This window comes from Bos javanicus, chromosome 5 (assembly GCF_032452875.1).
Source record: "Bos javanicus breed banteng chromosome 5, ARS-OSU_banteng_1.0, whole genome shotgun sequence".
Classification (NCBI taxonomy): Eukaryota; Metazoa; Chordata; class Mammalia; order Artiodactyla; family Bovidae; genus Bos; species Bos javanicus.
Genome location: NC_083872.1, coordinates 11535585 through 11554877, shown reverse-complemented (window position 1 = coordinate 11554877; position 19293 = coordinate 11535585). Strand labels below are relative to the sequence as shown.

General features: G+C 35.2%; 1 protein-coding gene across 14 annotated transcripts in view; it reads left to right on the top strand.

Annotated features, from left to right (window-relative positions):
• The window catches only part of PPFIA2 (PTPRF interacting protein alpha 2), a 501553-nt gene that overhangs the window by 303107 nt on the left and 179153 nt on the right, over window positions 1–19293 (top strand). For all 14 annotated transcript variants that reach the window (XR_009736286.1, XM_061415641.1, XM_061415640.1 and 11 more), the window contains 2 exons: window positions 4114–4278; window positions 8833–8907. Coding sequence is in view for 13 of the 14 variants with exons in the window: in XM_061415641.1 (XP_061271625.1) it covers window positions 4114–4278; window positions 8833–8907 (240 nt within the window). In the remaining variant the exon portion in view is untranslated. The remainder of the gene's footprint in view (window positions 1–4113; window positions 4279–8832; window positions 8908–19293) is intronic.

Here is a 19293-nt window from a genome sequence, read left to right as displayed (position 1 = left end):
AAGGGCACGGGTACAACAGCCCTTTTCTGCTCCGTAAGTTTTGGGCTCTCAGCTGGGATGACTTGAGGTCTAGTGGGCTTCCCAGGTGGCTCAGTGGTGGAGAATCTGCCAGCTGATGCGAGAGATGCAGGAGACACAGTTTCAGTCCCTGAATCTGAAAGATGCCCTGGAGAAGGAAATGACAACCCACTCCGGTATTCATACCTAGGAAACCCCATGGATAGAGAAGCCTGGCAGGCTACAGCCCATGGGATTGTTAGGAGTTGGACACGATTGAGCGCACATGCAGTGACTGGTAAACAATTTATTTCTTTTAATCTGAAAAAGAAAAAAATATATAGTGTTACTCATTTTCCATGGTGAAAATACTCCCATTGTTGCTGATTTCAAACTACCAACATGCTGTCACCGAATGCAGAGTTGGGAAAAAATGCACAGTAGTGAACCATTATATAGTATTTCTATTATTCAAATAAATTAAAGTAAACAATGCCGTGGACATTGGTAATAGTAAAATATAGTAAGATAATTAGGAAGTGATATATTTTGAATGGTTACTATTTTTTAAAAATATTTAATTATTTGTTGTTGTTCAGGCTCTAAGTCATGCCTGATTCTTTACGACCCCATGAACTGCAGCATGCTAGGCCTTCCTGTCCTTCACTATCTCCTGGAGTTTGCTCAGACTCATGTCCATTGAGTCATAAGCTTACATAATTTAAGCTTTACCTAACTGTGTTTAACCACAAGCTCACAAGATTTCTGAAAATTATCCTTTACCATAAGATGGTATGGGCCAACTTTAGCCTATGGTCTTCAGGTGGTGACTCAAATATCTGGGGATTGAAAGGTCTACTTGTGAGATGACTTCTTTGCTCTTGTGTCTGGCACCTAGGCTGGAATGACTGAAAGACAGACAGGTTTCATTGGGACTTTACATGTAAGAACCTCCATATGAGCTCTATGGCACAGTGGTCTCAGAGTAGTGAGTTTTTATGCAGTGGCTCCAGGACCTAAGAGCAAGTGTGCCAGTGAATTAGCTGGAAACCGCATTGCCTCTTAGGACCTAGACTCAAAAGTCACAAATTGTAACTTCACTGTACAACGCAGGTTGGTCAGAACAGTCAGAGGCCTCCACAGATTCAAGAGGAGGGAACATAGGCTTTGTTTTGCAAGGTAACTGCTCTAAGTGAAGTCATGCGTGGTCACCAAGACAAATGAGATGTAACTTATCAGTAAAGTGTGGCAGCTCATTGGAGTTTGGGGGATAAGAGTATTTTCTAAATTTACTTTTTCTAATTCTTGGGGGTGCCTTTTTATTTTCAAAGTAGTTCCAAGTTTTCCGAATAAGATATCTGGTAAGGCTCTGAATTCATCATACATTGTAATTCAATGACCTCTCCTAGATCAGGCTCTTTCTCTTTTTTTCTGTTTTGTCTTGGGACCTCAATAAGAGGCTCTTCTGAGCAGCCGCAGCAGCTTCTGGGTTCTCTGAGCTTTGACCTAAATCTTAAAACCTTATGCTAGTCATTTTATTTCTTTTAACTCTTCAATGCAGTTCAAAGCAGCCAGCTCACCTCATTGTCCTTATATTCCTCCTGCCCTTCAAAATGGTCTATTGTCCCTATGACTCAGTCCATCAAAGCCTTACTTTCAGAGACACCTCATTTTAGAATAACTCAGGTGGTCATTTAACTATCCATGAATCATAGAAGATACTGTTCCTTCTTTTGATGTTAATTTAATTATTGATTTTTCAAATCTATCTGGGTCAGATATCCCAGATTCCCATTTGTCTGAGGAGTTCTTACTTATAGACAGAGCTCTTACAAACTCCTGTTTTAATCAGGGTTCATTTATTCATTTAACAAAAATTTGTACACGTCTATTATGTGCCAATCTTCTAGGCACTAAGAGATATGGCAATGGACAAAATAGGGAAAATATTAATAAATAAAAGTACTTTCTTTCCTCATGGACCTTACATTGTTTTTTGAGAGACAGACTTAAACAAGGTGAATGTGTACAATAAATGGTGAATTAGATATAGACAAATGCCGAGAAGGGAAAACTAATATTAGATAAAGTTGGAGAAATAGGCAGAGCTCTATAACTTATGTGAAACAGCTTGGATTTAAGCAATGCACACATCTATAGATGTGTCTATAGAATCTATATAATTCAGGGGAGTAGAATACCATGATTATAATAAGAGGTTGGTAAATAAAAGCTCTTTGAAAATAATGATTATATCATCTTTATACTGAAGAACTTTAAATATTATTTTGATGCTTAAATATGATTCCTACTGACTTATCTATATACATTTAGTATCTCAGATATTTGTGTTTTTTTGTGTTAATAATAGGCAAAGTTTTCTGACATACTGAACCATAATTAATGACAGTGAATACAGAAAAAATAACATATTAAGAACTGAGAAACATGACACTAATATGTGACACTGAAATTAATAGTAGTTTTGTGGGAAAACTAAATTTCTCACTATAGTATGAGCTTTAGGAAAACTCTTGAAAGATAATAGTTTTTCTTTACATCTTTCCTATATTGTTTCAGTAATCCTGCTTGTTTTGCCTAGACACCATTTGTTAGCCTATGCTTTCACTAGCCTTCTGAAAATCTTTTCTCCTTACTAGTCATTTGTTGTTCAGTTCAGTTCAGTCGCTCAGTTGTGTCTGACTTTTAGTGACCCCATGGACTGTAGCACGCCAGGCCTCCCTCTCCATCACCAACCCCCGGAGTTTACTCAAAATCATGCCCATTGAGTCAGCGATGCCATCCAACCATCTCATCCTCTGTCGTCCCCTTCTCCTCCTGCCTTCAATCTTTCCCAGCATCAGGGTCTTTTCCAATGAGTCTGTTTTTCCCATCAGGTGGACAAAGTATTGGAGTTTCAGCTTCAGCATCAGTCCTTCCTATGAATATTCAGGGCTGATTTCCTTTAGAATGGACTTGTTGGATCTCCTTACAGTTCAAGGGACTCTTGAGTCTTCTCCAACACCACAATTCTTCACTAGCAAAATTTTAATAACTGATAACAGCTTTTTCTTTTTTTCATATATCTTTGCTTTTAGTTGCAGAACTGCGTTATAAAATAAAGGTGAAACTCCAATTCACAAAACATTTAAAAGCAAAATTTATTTGGGAAAAGTCAGAGCATAAAGTCTGTGACAGAATGAAACATTGTTCACTGGACTTGCCCCTAATCTCTGTCGTGGCACCAAAGACTTCTCTGGGTGAATGTACATTCCAGAGCAGACAGTTTAATAATTATGTCCTTAATCTCTTTCCCCAAAATGACTACTGCTGGTCTCAATTACTATATTCCAGTTGGCTGCATATATTTTTCTGTTATGTAATCCAAGAATTTAATTGTGAATAAAATCATTAGTGTTACCACATTAATTACTATAGCAACATGTGATTGTCATTATAATCAAGTTTAAAGCAACATGAAGTTTATGCTCATTTCCTTCAACTTAAAAAATTTAAATTATCAGATATAAGTGAAATTAATTTTGACTTTGAATTCTATTTTCTAATAAAGTCATCATTGTATAACATTTTTCAATAGTTATCCTATTTATTGGATCTTCCCCTGTGGCTGAGCTGGTAAAGAATCCACCTTCAAAGCAGGAGATCTGGGTTCAATCCCTAGGTGGGGAAGATCCCCTGGAGAAGGGAAAGGCTACCCATTCCAGTATTCTGGCCTGGAGAATTCCATGGACTGTATAGTCCGTGGGTTTGCAAAGAGTCGGACTCGACTAAGCAACTTTCATTTTCACATATGGTGTTTTCTAGTTCTCCTCAACTTAAACTGAAGTTATTAAATCTTATAAAAGAATGCATATGATTCACATTATATTTTAAATTTAATAAATTGTTATGTGATAGAAATGCAATTTACTTTTAGTATATTTTTGAACCCTGGTTTATGAACTCAGGTTTGTGTTTCACTGATGCTACCTGTAGGATAATCTGATGTTATCATTAGATAATATATAAATCTTCAGTCTGCTAAAATAGAAGTCCTCTCTGTGCATTAGTGACCTGTATTCATAAGGCAATTACATTTTCTGTTAAACCCAATAGCTATTACTGGAGCATTTGGAGTGCCTTGTGTCACGACACGAGAGGTCACTGAGAATGACGGTGGTGAAGCGACAAGCCCAGTCACCCTCGGGAGTGTCCAGCGAAGTTGAGGTTCTCAAGGCGCTGAAATCTTTATTTGAGCACCACAAGGCCTTGGATGAAAAGGTATAGTACTGGGAAAGGATTATTACAGTTTGATATGTCAATTATAACTTCAATAAAGCTGAAATTAAAAATCAAACTACTGGAAAAAAGGTATAGTATTACCAAAAGATTTCAAGCTTAACTCTGCTTTTGTCATCATCGTCAAGCTCCTCGTCTTCATCCACGACTCAGTTGATTGCTGTAGTCAGGTAGTTCAGAGGAACATATTTGAGTTACAGGAAAAAATCACTCAAAAAATGCAACTGGACTATTTCATGTATATTATTAATATTCATAACCACATTCTTTTGTTTAATCCCACTGAATCTATGGCTTATTAAGACTCCTATTATGGCACACTATAGTCCTAGTCTAGATGGCCATTTGAAATTTAATACTGTCATTTAGCCTTTCTTTCTTTCTCCCTTTCTCTCTTATTCTCTCCCCACCCCGCAGTCTCTCTCCTCCCTGCCTCTCTGAAGTGTGTCGCCATATAGAAGACTCCTAGCTGACAGTAAAACATCTTGAGATGTAAATTGGATGTACTTTAACCTTTAGAGATTCATATTAGAAGTTTAGGGTTTTATTTGGGGAATTTCTAATAGCTTAGTACTGAACACACATTTTAAAGAGTCTCCACATGGGGCAGCATAAGGCATTAGTAGCAAAATCTGCTTTAGGTCTTTTTTAAAGTAACTGTAAGTTCTCTTAACTGTTACTCAAATAAGTTCTATGGACATTAATAAGCCAATATGATGATAATATTCTTTGGAGATTAGTAAGGCTTATGACATGATTTCAATTTTGTTAAATTTCAAAGATTAAAATTTTTAAATTAATAAGGCTTTAGGATTTTCTACAGTGGGAATTGGGGCACTTCATTGTAAATTATCTGACAAGTTCTGAGCACTAAAATCCAAACTAGGGATTATTACTCAGTTATATATAGATTTTGAGCATATAGATACTTTTGCTCTATTTAATATTTATATCCATACATATTTTTAACATCAGTCTTTCAGATGTTCTTAGAGCAGGGGATTTTGTGCATGTATAAGGATAACTACAATTCTGTCTTCAAGATTATTAATAAGGAACTGTATCTTATTTTTAATTTTAGTATAAGAGGCAATTAGTTTATAAATAATTTTGAATAAAACACAAATGGATATTATATAAAAATCCCTATCTATATAATATCAACTAATATAAAATAGTAATTTAATATCTTTAATGTTTACTTTCTTATTTTATTTCTTTTCTTAGTATAAAACTGCATTAATAAGAATTAGCAAGACTGTACATTTATACAATAGCTCTTATGTGTTAGACTCCTTGGCATATATTTGGCACACTTTCTTTACAAGTAAGGAGTTCATAGCGCTGGAGTTCACATGTCAATAACAGGCTATGTGACGCAAAGATATATACAATGTGATATGGAGTCACAGGAAGAGTTGCAACTAATTGTGCTTGAAGAAGTAATAAGAACATCAAGAATGTCTTCACAGGGGGGGGTGACATTTGATCTGGGTATTAAAATGTGTAAGGGTTGTTAGGCAGAGAAGTAAAGATACTCTAAGCAGTATGCTCAATTTGTGAACTAACCAAGAGTGTTGAAAAGAGCATGGCCTATTCAGAGAAAATCTAGCAGTTTTGAGTGACTTGAGTGAGGGTCTAGAGAGTGAATAGTTTTGGCTGTTCCCCAGATGTCCCACATCACTTAAATGAGGGATGCTGTTATGAAAAAAATGAATAGAAGGCAATAAATAAAACAGCACTTCATACAAATATGAGTACATTTAAGAAGAAATGGTTGTTGTACAACTTAGGATCTAAAAGTAATTTAGTACATATTAAAGTTCAGTGAGCTTAGCATAAGCTATTTCATACTGTGACCATAGGAACTGTAATAGGGTTTAGTAACTCACCAGAAGTACCCTGGATGTTGCTAAGTTCAGGGGCAACTGAACTGATTGTCAACTAAGTAATAACAAATAGCCTAAAGGAAAAGTATTATGAGCTTGAACTTTGGAGTTAGACTGAATTAGACAAGTGTCTTAAGTTCTCTAAGCTGTTTTCTCTTCTTTTGAATGAAGAGAACTCTACCCTACCCAGTAGAGTTGTCTGACATATAAAGCTCCTAGCCAGTACTTAGTAAATGACAAATGCTCAGTAAATGTTAATGAATGTTATTGTTAATGATAAATTTCAGCACTTGACAAAAATTACAAACTACGTAAAGATATTAGTATCACTGTTGATTCACATGCTTATTTAAATTAGCATTTCATTTAATTATTGAGGGGTTGACGTGTGCCTAAGCATCTTCATAAACAATTTTCCTAACTAAGAATAGCTAACAGCTTCTTGTGGTGATCAGGAGAGGTGAGGAGAGACCCATATAAACAAGTACTTACAATATTCTATTTTAAGTGCTATGGTTATTAACATAAAACATATATGAAAGATCAGAAGAAGATGTAATGAAAAACTTTGCCACAGAAGGTTTAGAACACAAGAGCTAAATAAAATACAAAGACAGCATAGCTCTGGACAATTGCAATGACTGGCAGTCTTCATTATTAATGTCCTCATTTATATATTCACTGAGCTGTAGGGTAGAATACACACCAATTAGCTAAGACCAGCAGTGATTTTGACATAGTTCTCCAATATGTGTACCAATTTTGTGGGCTAGAGGAAATGAAAAATGTATGTCTTTTAAACATAGTACTCTAACCTCTTTATTTCAGTCTAAATGTGATCTGATTAGTGTTGCATATGTTGAGATTAATTTACATTTTGACTTTCATATTGCTCTTCTCATCAACCAAGATTCTTAGATTTTTATCAGAATACCCATATTTTATATCTAGTATTTTAGGAAATGGTGCATAAAACTTTACAATCATCTCTGTTAAATATCAAGAACTTCTACTAAGGTTTCTGTTGATATCTGCATTCAGTGGATCAGCAGTCCTCCTCATTTTCATGCCTATGGAATACTTGTTTTGTTTGCATCTTTCCAAGCACTCACAGAAAAAAGTATTTCCCAAGTCAAATCATCAAAGATTTCCTTCTAAGTCACTCTTGTTTGGTTATTAATCAACATAAGTTTCATGCATTTTTATGAACAGTTGGATATTTGTCTAACAGCATTGGTACCTGGCAGCCAATCTGGCATACTTAAATATCGTGAAGGATCTTGTGTAATTACATTTGATATCACATATCCATTTATGCATGTATTATTAATTTTCAGATGTTAAACATAATGAAATATAATGAAAATATCAATGAAATTAATATTAAAACTCCACTCAGGCATTAATTCTTTCTTATTTAAGATGTATTTCAAGAGTTAAGTACACCCAGTGACCTGAATAATTTCAGTTTCATTATGCTGTATTAAAATAATTGAGATTTTTTAAAAAATCTGATTAGAGTCTAGATTCATAAGCTATCACTTGTTTTTTATGTCTGCTAACTAGAAAATGTACTTCAATTTTAAATTTATTATGTATATAGGTTTCTAGATATTCTGTGTATTTAACTTATATCCCCAGTTAAATCTTACTTTAAAAAAGAAAAAGTATTAATTAAACTATACCATTAATAAATTAATAAAATTGAATTTTATTATGTAATTTATTTATATAATTACATATTAAAATGCTTACTGTTATATTCCCATGGAAAATCAATGTTAATTATAAATAATCTAAAACTCACCATGCATTCTATTTTAAATTAAATTTATAAATTTTCTTGATGTTTTTAAGGAAAATTAAACTGCTGTAGTCATTTATTTTAGTTTAGCCAAACTTCTTTCTCTGAGCTTTTCTACTTTTGATGCATTTAATATGAAGCATATCTATAAATCTGAACATAAGATAACTAAAACAATTTTAGAAGTTCTAAGAAAACAAAGATCAAAGAAACTTTTCTCTGAGTTTCATTTGTATATGAAACATTTGGAAATCATTACTTTCAAACTGAATGTGCATTCTTTGGTTCTGTAAAATATAATGGTTTAACCTTTGGTATCTGAAAAGTAGTTAGGAATTCCAGAGTAATTACATACTTTCCAATCCCTCAGTTATGATGTAGACCTCTAACTAATACAAAATTAATTTTGTGAGCAATGGGCAACAATTTTCAGGTTCTAAGAATCCTTTGCTTTTAGACAAATTATTTTGTACTAAACATCAAAGGAAAAAACTTATTTTTTAAAGCAGTAAATTTTTTGCCTTTATCTTATGCTTAATCAGTGACTGTTTTTCAGATGAATTCATAATAAACTTTTGAACTTTGCCTCCACTTTGTATCAGAATTCAGTACAAGAGGAGTTGATCTTAACTGAAACACTAGAAGGACTTGTTTGCAAGAAAAATCCCTTGTTACAGTCATATTGTAAAGTGACAACATAGTCATAGTATTCCTGAGCACTTAGGGATATAAATAGTGTAATAGTTTGCCAAATGTGACTGTCTCTGGTAATATTAATGGATTCAGCACAGTTCAATATGTATGGGATGTACATTACTGCACATATTTTGGTTTTTCTTCTAGGTAAGGGAGCGACTGAGGGTTTCTTTAGAAAGAGTCTCTGCACTGGAAGAAGAACTAGCTGCTGCTAATCAGGAGGTAACATACCAAACTTTCTCCTCTTTCGAGGTGCAATATCGATAACATTATATCCCTTGTGTTTCACGTCACATTTATTAAAACTGTCACAAAAAATAAATTACATTCTGTATATGCCACTGAACAAGGCCTGTTCAAACTAGCTGCCAGAATTATGTTTTCTGATTTCTGGTGATTCAGATCTGTCACTAAGAGAGGAAAGGAAAATTATCAAGAGCTAGTGATATGAGAGCTACTGAGATGGGGATTTAGAAAGACTGCAGTCAGAATGCCAGTCCTTTTAAGAAGTAAAACACAGCTCCAAAACTGGAACACATGTCAAATATCTCTTAAATTAGGAAATTGTTACAAATGAAGCATTGTGCCCATGTTTAGTGGCATCATTGAATCCACTCTTTTGCTCTCATTCATGACGTTAAGAAAGTATTTTATAATCATAATCATCCATGAGATTTACAGAGTTGTTTTTCCTTTAGAATATTTTATTTTCTTGTTTGTCTACCAGTGAACTTGGGTCATTGGATAAGATATAGATGAGTGATAGATAGATAGATGGATCTCAAATTAAATGTATTCAGGCCACTAAAATAGCCCCATCTCGCTCTGTCTCTCTCCTTTTCTCTGATAATTATTTACAAGGCTACCTTTTTTCAGAAGTCTGTTCCAGGAATGTAAATACAGGTATTATTATTACTAAACAATTTAGCAAAATCTTCGTACTTTTAAATACTTAAGCAAGTGGGAGATCAGTGTCCCTAATTATAGGTTTGCCAAGAGATTCTTAACAAAATAATACATTTACACTTCACATACAAACAAGTATATATTTACAACCATGCTAAAATTCTTGTCTGGTACGAACTCCCTTGTTTTTTTAAAATTAGCTAGGCTAATGAAATAAGCTTCTATAGGCTTTTGTTTGTTCTAGGTTTAACAATTTAAACTTCAGAAATAATGCATTTCCCATTCTCACAGATGATTTTAGAGTTAGCACCCTTTAACACTTTTCTTTATGTAATCTATTCTTCGGAGACTTCATCCATATCTCCTTCATCCAAGATTTCAACCATGACTCCTGTGAAAAAAGAAACCAAATCTGTAACTCAGCGTTCATGCTCTTTTCTGAGCTCCACTAAAGGTTTTAAAAATTGGTTTGGAATCTTCAAGGGCTCTGCTAATGTTTGTATAGATTGTTCTCTGCCACAGGTGTCCAGCAAGCATGAATCAAGGATTAAACCATTTTAGGATTTAATAATGAAGACATGCACTAAAGGGACTGTAAACATTGATAGGCACCCATTGTTCTAGTTAACAAAAAGTTACCATGTGTGCTGATGGGCCTCCCTAGGTTCCCTCGTGCCCCTTAGATTCTCTGTGGCATGTTAATGAAGTGAAATAAGCAGTCTTATTAAAAAGAATATGAGATAACTGTATGTTCTGTTCTGAAAGCTCCAAAGCATTCTACTATGGAAAAAGGAAGAGGTTGTACAGAGTGCTCCCAATTTTGCACAACTACAAATAATAGTAATGCAATTTTTAAAAATTAATTAATTAAGAAAATAATGTATTACTATAGGACTAGAAAAAAAACTAGCCAAATTGTTACCATTAGTTGTCTTTGGTGTTTGCAAACATGTACTATATATTTCTATAGTTTTTGATTTTTTAAATAACTTTTCATTATACTTATAAATAAATGAAATAAACATTTTAGAGTCAGATGCCATTTTCCATATTAGATTATTCTATTGGTATGTTAATAATAGCAATAGCTAATATTATTGAGTGCTTTAAATCTCTAGGCTTTACGCTAGGTACACATATATCAGCAGAATAATACTGGAAGTTCAGTTCAGTTCAGTCACTTAGTCGTGTCTGACTCTTTGCGACTCCATAGACTGCAGCATGCCAGGCTTACTAGTATTATTTTACAAGTGAACCCAGAGAGATTATTTCTCCTAATGTACCACTATTCTCTCTTGAAAGTGTGATTGTCTTTGAATTCATCTTAGCTCTATGCATTCACGGAGTTTCGATGCATACATTTAACCTTATCCACACTCTATCCTGCACTAATTTGTTCTCATTTTTCCATATACATCAAAACCACCATAGTTCAGATCTTCCTTATTCTCAACTGGGATATTACAGTAGGGTTTCTGCTGTATAATTCTTCAAGGTTAAATACACTAAGCAAAGCTCCATTCATACTGATTATTATCATATTTTCTGATATATAATGTAATCTATGCCATATTAATATGTTACTAACATAATGATATAATTTACATATTCAGTTCAGTTCAGTTGCTAAGTTGTGTCCGACTCTTTGTGACCCCATGGACTGCAGGATGCCAGGCCTCCCTGTCCATCACCAACTCCTGGAGTTTACTCAAACTCAAGTCCATTGAGTCAGTGATGCCAACCAACCATCTCATCCTCTGTCATCCCCTTCTCCTCCCGCCCTCAATCTTTCCCAGCATCAGGGTCTCTTCAAATGAGTCAGTTCTTCACATCAGGTGGCCAAAGTATTGGAGTTTCACCTTCAATACCAGTCCTTCCAATGAATATTCAGGACTGATTTCCTTTAGGATGGACCAGTTGGATCTCCTTGCAGTCCAAGGGACTCTCAAGAGTCTTCTTCAACACCACAGTTCAAAAGCGTCAATTCTTCGGCACTCAGCTTTCTTTATAGTCCAACTCTCACATCCATACATGACTACTAGAAAAACCATAGCTTTTACTGGATGGACCTTTGTTGGCAAAGTAATGTCTCTGCTTTTTAATATACTGTCTAGGTTGGTCATAACTTTCCTTCCAAGGAGTAAGTGTCTTTTAGTTTCATGGCTGCAATCACCATCTGCAGTGATTTTGGAGCCCCCAAAAATAAAGTCTGACACTGTTTCCACTGTTTCCCCATCTATTTCCCATGACGTGATGGGACCAGATGCCATGATCTTAGTTTTCTGAATGTGGAGCTTTAAGCCAACTTTTTTACTCTTCTCTTTCACTTTTATCAAGAGGCTCTTTAGTTTTTCTTCACTTTCTGCCATAAGGGTGGTGTCATTTGCATATCTGAGGTTATTGATATTTCTCCCAGCAATCTTGATTCCAGCTTGTGCTTCTTCCAGCCCAGCGTTTCTCATGAAGTACTCTGCATATAAATTAAAAAAGCAGGGTAACAATATACAGCCTTGATGTACTCCTTTCCCTATTTGGAACCAGTCTGTTGTTCCATGTCCAGTTCTAACTGTTACTTCCTGACGTGCATACAGATTTCTTAAGAGGCAGGTCAGGTGGTCTGGTATTACCATCTCTTTCAGAATTTTCCAGAGTTTGTGGTGATCCACACAGTCAAAGGCTTTGGCAAAGTCAATAATGCAGAAATAGATGTTTTTTCTGGATCTCTCTTGCTTTTCCAAAAATTTACATATTTATGAATGTTAATAACATAATGATCTCTACTACTAGGGCTAATAACTCTCATTAGCCCAATTTTCTGAGTTATTCTAACATCTTGTTAAATCATAGTATTCATTGTTTTTGAAAGCAGCCAGCATTTTTCCTGACTCTAAATCTTACTTACGTTAATGTCTCTCTTGGAATGTGTCCACAACCCCTATTCACCCATTGAAATCGTACTTCCCCATTTAAACTCAAGTTCAGACATCACCTTTCTAATGAAATCTTTTATGATTTCTATCCGATAATCATTGCTTCTTTGTTTAAATTGCTTACTCTCATTGCTTCAGCATTTGTTTTGACTGTTAAACAAGTATTAGAGTTTATTATATACCTAAGTCTAGGTTGTTAGTTCCCTGAGAAAGTGAGCTACGTCTTGCTTATTTGTGCTTATTTCACTCAGTACAGTGATATCAACTTTGTGATCAATATATATTTGTCAGCTTGCATTGTATAGAGTTCCTTCTATTTGGTGTTTTCACATTGTTCCTTGGGTATTTCCTTAATTAAGTAGTTGGAACAACCTTCATCATGCTCAATAAACAGCACTACATTGATCATGTCTATAAAATAAGGGTATTTGTCTTTTCAAAATATAATTATTGAGTAACTACTATGTACAGAAAATTCTGTGAGTCTCTGATGGTAGAAATAGAAAAAAATGAAAGGATAAATAAGCATTATGCAGATGTTTATATGGACTTCCCTGGTGGCTCAGAGGTAAAGAATCAGCCTGCCAGTGCAGGAGACTCAGGTTTAATCTCTGGATTGGAAAGATCTCCTGGAGAAGGAAATGGCAACCCACTCCAGGATTGTTGCCTGGGAAATTCCATGGACAGAGGAGCCTGGCAGGCTACAGTCCATGGGGTCTCAAAGAGTTGGACATGACTTAGTGACTAAGCAACAACAAAATGTTTATATAATTTGTCCTCCAGTGATGAAGACAAACATATAAACATAAGTAAAATGTAATTTAGTACAAAACTAAATAAAAATAAAACAGAGACTCAAATAAAGTACAAAAGAGCAGAGAGATGAAGAGTTTTGAATCAAATTATCAGAGAAAGTTTCACCCATGAAGGAAAATTATGATTTGGATTCAAAACTGTAGGGAAACATTTTAAGCTGAGCAAACAGTATGATTAAGGAAACCTGAATTTGCCTGTTTCAGAAATAATGGATGATATTGTATTGGTAAGAATCTAAGTATGAAAAAGTGTGGAAGAGGAGGGAAGAGAGGATAATAGGACTCAGATTCTAGAAAACCCTGAAGTCATGCTCAGAATGTGGCATTTACTCTTTATGAAATTAAAAAGCACTGAGGTGTAGTTTTGTATTTGTTTTGTAGTGTTTTATTTTTGGTTTTTGTTTTTGTGTTGGTAAAGTGAAATCCACTGAAAATGTGTCCTCTTTTTCTCTTTTATAAACTGTGGGGTTAGGGTGCAGTAGAGCTGGAAAGTTGACAATCTGATATGGCTAGCTGACATAATAAAATGTGATTTTGAGCATGATACATCAATTCAACAGACATTTATTGAGCATTTTCTGTTTACCAGCCATTATATTAAGTACTGGGTATAAATATATTGATAAACTCAGATATTAATAAAGCAACAGTTTTTTTTTTCAAATCTGTTAGGGAAAATAGACACAGTAAAAAGTAACTATAATGAGGAGTTACTATTTAAGGGTCCAGAATCTCAGTTTGGGAAGATAAGAAAATTTTTGAAGTTGAATGGTGTTGATGGTTATATAACAATGTAAATCTATGTATTGCCACTTAGCTGTACACCTAAAATGTTTTAAATGGCAGATTCTATATACTATTTACCACAATAAAAAGTAATTATAATGCAATAATACTAAAGTGAAAATGAAACCACAAGCTTTAGTAGTAATTAATTGTATGGACATGAATAAGGAAAAGCAGATGGTATTACAAAAAACTTCCTAGAGATATCCTGCCATTTACAACAACATGGATAATGATGAACTTTGAGGGCATTATGCTAAGTGAAAGAAGTTAGACAAAGAAAGACAAATACTATGTGATCTCATTTATATACAGATTCTAAAAATGTCAAACACACAGAAAGACTAGATTGGTGTTGCTAAAGGCTAGAGTTTGGGTAAAAAGGGGAGATGTTTGTCAAAGAATATAAACTTTCTCTTATACAATGATTAAGATTAGGAGATCTGATATACAGAATGGTGACTATAGTTCACAACACTTATCAGTTCAGTTCAGTCACTTAGTCATGTCCACATCTTTATGTAGTATACCTGAAATTTAATAAGAGCAGGTCATAAATGTTCTCAACACACACACACACACACACACACACACACACACGTGAAGTATTAGATATGTTAGTTAGGGCTTCCCTGATAGCTTAGTTGATAAAGAATCTGCCTGCAATGCAGGAGACCCTGGTTCAATTCCTGGATCCAGAAGATCCACAGGAGAAGGGATAGGCTACCCACTCTAGTATTCTTGGAATTCCCTTGTGGCTCAGCTGGTAAAGAATCTGCCTGCAATGTGGGAGACCTGATTTCAGTCCCTGGTTTGGGAAGATCTCCTGAAGAGGGGAAGGGCTACCCACTCCAGTTAGTTAACCTTATTGTGGTAATCTTTCATAATATATACATATATCAAATATTCACATTGTATACCTTAAACTTATAAATGTTTTTCATCAGTTATATATCCATAAAGCTGGAAAAAAAATTTAAATATTCCTAGGGAAAAATATTTACCTAGAATTTTGAGGGTGACTACAAAGAGCTTGTCAGATGAAGCTGGAGGAAGAAAAGAGAAGCAGGCAGTATTATAGATGGGGATGAGGCTGCAGAGAAAGGCAAATCTGAGTCTGGGATGCCTAGAGCCTGGCTTCATCCTGTAGACAATGGTGAATCAGCAACAAGCTTTTTTAAAGGGAAGAAATATAATCAGATTTTTAATGTTGCAGACTAGCGTACAAGAGTTACAACTAAAAAAATATATGTCTGAGTCAATATTCTATGTTTATAGTTCAGATAAAAATCACTACTACTTCTTGAAAGAAAGAGGACTCCTGATGCAAAATACAGAGGTTAAACAGAGAACTTGAACAATCTGGCATTTCTTAAGTTCTTTTACTAATGGAAAATACTAATAAATGAAAGAATCAAAACAACATTGTAAATAAATACATATACATAATGAAAATTTGCTGTTATTTTATGCCTCTTTGAATAGCCCCACAAGGGCAGACTGTATTGTTAACATTGAATACATCTTCCAGGCCATTGTCCTAAAAAAGTGAGTCCAGATTCTTTAGACAGAGAAAATGCAATCAAGTCTTTATTTCTTGAAGAGTACTTTTGTTATTGCTTAAAACTGGAAAACTACAAAAAAAAAAAAAAAGTACAATAAAGGGAAGTACAGAGGAATAAATAGATTACATTCTAACAATGTGTTCTCTTTTAGCAGAAGCCCATATGCTTTTTTAATTATTTAATTAAGCCAGACAAAATGGATTATTCAGAAGCTACAGTAAAAGTTCAATTGACAGACTAATTTCACTGAGTACACAGCTGTACTTATTTTAAAAGCTTTTCTATGTGATTGTATTATATCTAAAATGAACTGGCACATTTAGTTGTAGACTGTATTTTTATGTTACTTTTATTCTATGTTTTCATTTTATTCCAGCCACTGAATCTTTCAACTTTCAATAAGAATTATCTTAAGGAAATTAGCATTTCATGTTACTTCATCTACAACCAGCCTTATTCCTAAAGTCTTATTTCCTAAGGAAAAATTAAATAACTTTATGGGCAAACCAGGTATCATTCACATTCAGAATACTGGATCAAGATCATGAGAGGGGCTAGAGACAACAAATTCACATTTGAGGAGTTTATGGAACCTTGGAATATGGCCATTGTTTTAAGTACATTGCACTTTTAATCATCACTACAGTCTTTTGAGTTAAGAACCAGTACTGTATTGAATCCATGGATGTGGAAAAGGTAAATAGGTACAGGCAAAGGTGAAACCTACACCAAAAAGTAGTCAAGAGTCCTCGAAGCAAAAAAAAAAAAAAATGATATTGATCAATGGAACAAAATAGAAAGCCCAGAGGTAAATCCACGCACATATGGACACCTTATCTTTGACAAAGGAGGCAAAAATATACAATGGATTAAAGACAATCTCTTTAACAAGTGGTGCTGGGAAAGCTGGTCAACCACTTGTAAAAGAATGAAACTAGAACACTTTCTAACACCATACACAAAAATAAACTCAAAATGGATTAAAGATCTCAATGTAAGACCAGAAACTATAAAACTCCTAGAGGAGAACATAAGCAAAACACCCTCTGACATACATCACAGCAGGATCCTCTATGACCCACCTCCCAGAATATTGGAAATAAAAGCAAAAATAAACAAATGGGACCTAATTAAACTTAAAAGCTTCTGCACAACAAAGGAAACTATTAGCAAGGTGAAAAGACAGCCTTCAGAATGGGAGAAAATAATAACAAATGAAGCAACGGACAAACAACTAATCTCAAAAATATACAAGCAACTCCTACACCTCAACTCCAGAAAAATAAATGACCCAATCAAAAAATGGACCAAAGAACTAAATAGACATTTCTCCAAAGAAGACATACAGATGGCTAACAAACACATGAAAAGATGCTCAACATCACTCATTATCAGAGAAATGCAAATCAAAACCACTATGAGGTACCATTTCACGCCAGTCAGAATGGCTGCAATCCATAAGTTTACAAGCAATAAATGCTGGAGAGAGTGTGGAGAAAAGGGAACCCTCTTACACTGTTGGTAGGAATGCAAACTAGTACAGCCACTATGGAGAACAGTGTGGAGATTCCTTAAAAAACTGGAAATAGAACTGCCTTATGATCCAGCAATCCCACTGCTGGGCATACACACTGAGGAAACCAGAAGGGAAAGAGACACGTGTACCCCAATGTTCCTCGCAGCACTGTTTATAATAGCCAGGACATGGAAGCAACCTAGATGTCCATCAGCAGATGAATGGATAAGAAAGCTGTGGTACATATACACAATGGAGTATTACTCAGCCATTAAAAAGAATACATTTGAATCAGTTCTAATGAGATGGATGAAACTGGAACCTATTATACAGAGTGAAGTAAGCCAGAAAGAAAAGCACCAATACAGTATACTAATGCATATATATGGAATTTAGAAAGATGGTAACAATAACCCTGTGTAAGAGACAGCAAAAGAGACACCGATGTATAGATCAGTCTTATGGACTCTGTACGAGAGGGAGTGGATGGGGAGATTTGGGAGAATAGCATTGAAACATGTATAATATCATGTATGAAACGAGTTGCCAGTCCAGGTTCGATGCACGGTACTGGATGCTTGGGGCTGGTGCACTGGGACGACCCAGAGGGAGGGTAGGGGAGGGAGGAGGGAGGAGGGTTCAGGATGGGGAACACGGGTATACCTGGGGCAGATTCATTTTGATATTTGGCAAAACTAATACAATATTGTAAAGTTTAAAAATAAAATCAAATTTAAAAAAATGATAGAAAGAGGGAGAGAGAGACAAGAGTTTTAAATGGAGATTGGATGTGTCAGCAGCATCAAATGTTTCATAGAAAACTGTGAGATCATGTCTAATATGAGGTTATTTGATTTGCAATTAGAAAGTCTCTGAAAATGTTTGCAAAGACATTATAGTAAACTATAATGGAAGGAAACTATAATGGCACTATAATGGAATAGCTGTGATGAAAAGAATTTGAGTAAATTAGAAGTCTAAAAATGGGAGACAGTGAGGAATACTCATCTGAGAAGTTTGGCAATGGAGAGAGGAGGGTGAAAGTTAAATAAGTAGGCAGTATTCAGGGACAGCCTGTTGAAGATGCTTACAGCCACTACAAAAAAGGAGATAGAAGGGGTTATTGATGGACAACAGGGAAGAGGATAAGAGTGATTTGGAGATCAATGGAAAGTAGTAGCACTCCTACCTTTGAGAATTGTGGGAAGGAAAATGGAATGTGTAGTAGAGACGTGAATGAAGATTTTGATCTGGAGAGGAAAGAAGACATAGGAATTTTATCAGAGGGTCATCCCAAGGAAATGGATTATCTGCTAAGGGAGGTGGAAACAGAGTTACTTTTGTGAGTTTAAAAAGCTTGAGAATACCATAATGTAGAATATGGCAAAGAGTCAATTAAGACTAAGCAAGAACAATTTGGGGTGGTGTGGTAGACTCAGAGGAAGCTCTCATTAAGTTACCCTGGCAAATTAAATAAAGCCAGTTTCCACAGCACTTCGGAGAAGGCAATGGCAAGCCACTCCAGTACTCTTGCCTAGAAAATCTCATGAACTGAGGAGCTTGGTAGGCTGCAGCCCATGGGGTCACTACTCGTCCGGCACGACTGATCGACTTCACTTTCACTTTTCACTTTCACGCATTGGAGAAGGAAATGGCAACCCACTCCAGTGTTCTTGCCTGGAGAATCCCAGGGAGGGCAGAGCCTGGTGGGCTGCCGTCTATGGGGTCACACAGAGTTGGACACGACTGAAGCAACTTAGCAGCAGCAGCAGCACTTATGAACTGAAACAATATAGATTCGTCATGGTATTTCCTTATCTAAATCTATGAAGTTCTGTTCTGTTATTCATCATAATTTGAAAGAATGAGATACAAATATGAAACTAAAGTTGTCTCAGGTGACTTTGCTTCAGAGGTAAAATGTTGCCCTAAAACCTGATAGAAGTAAAATTCAGGAAGCTTCTGAAATTCATGAGCAACTCAATATTTAAATAATTAGAAAGAAATTTGTTAAAGATAAACCAGAAGAACCAGGGGGAAAGTGGAAAAGTGGTTGAGCAGTGCTTATTAGAAAAATTTGCCTTGGGGGA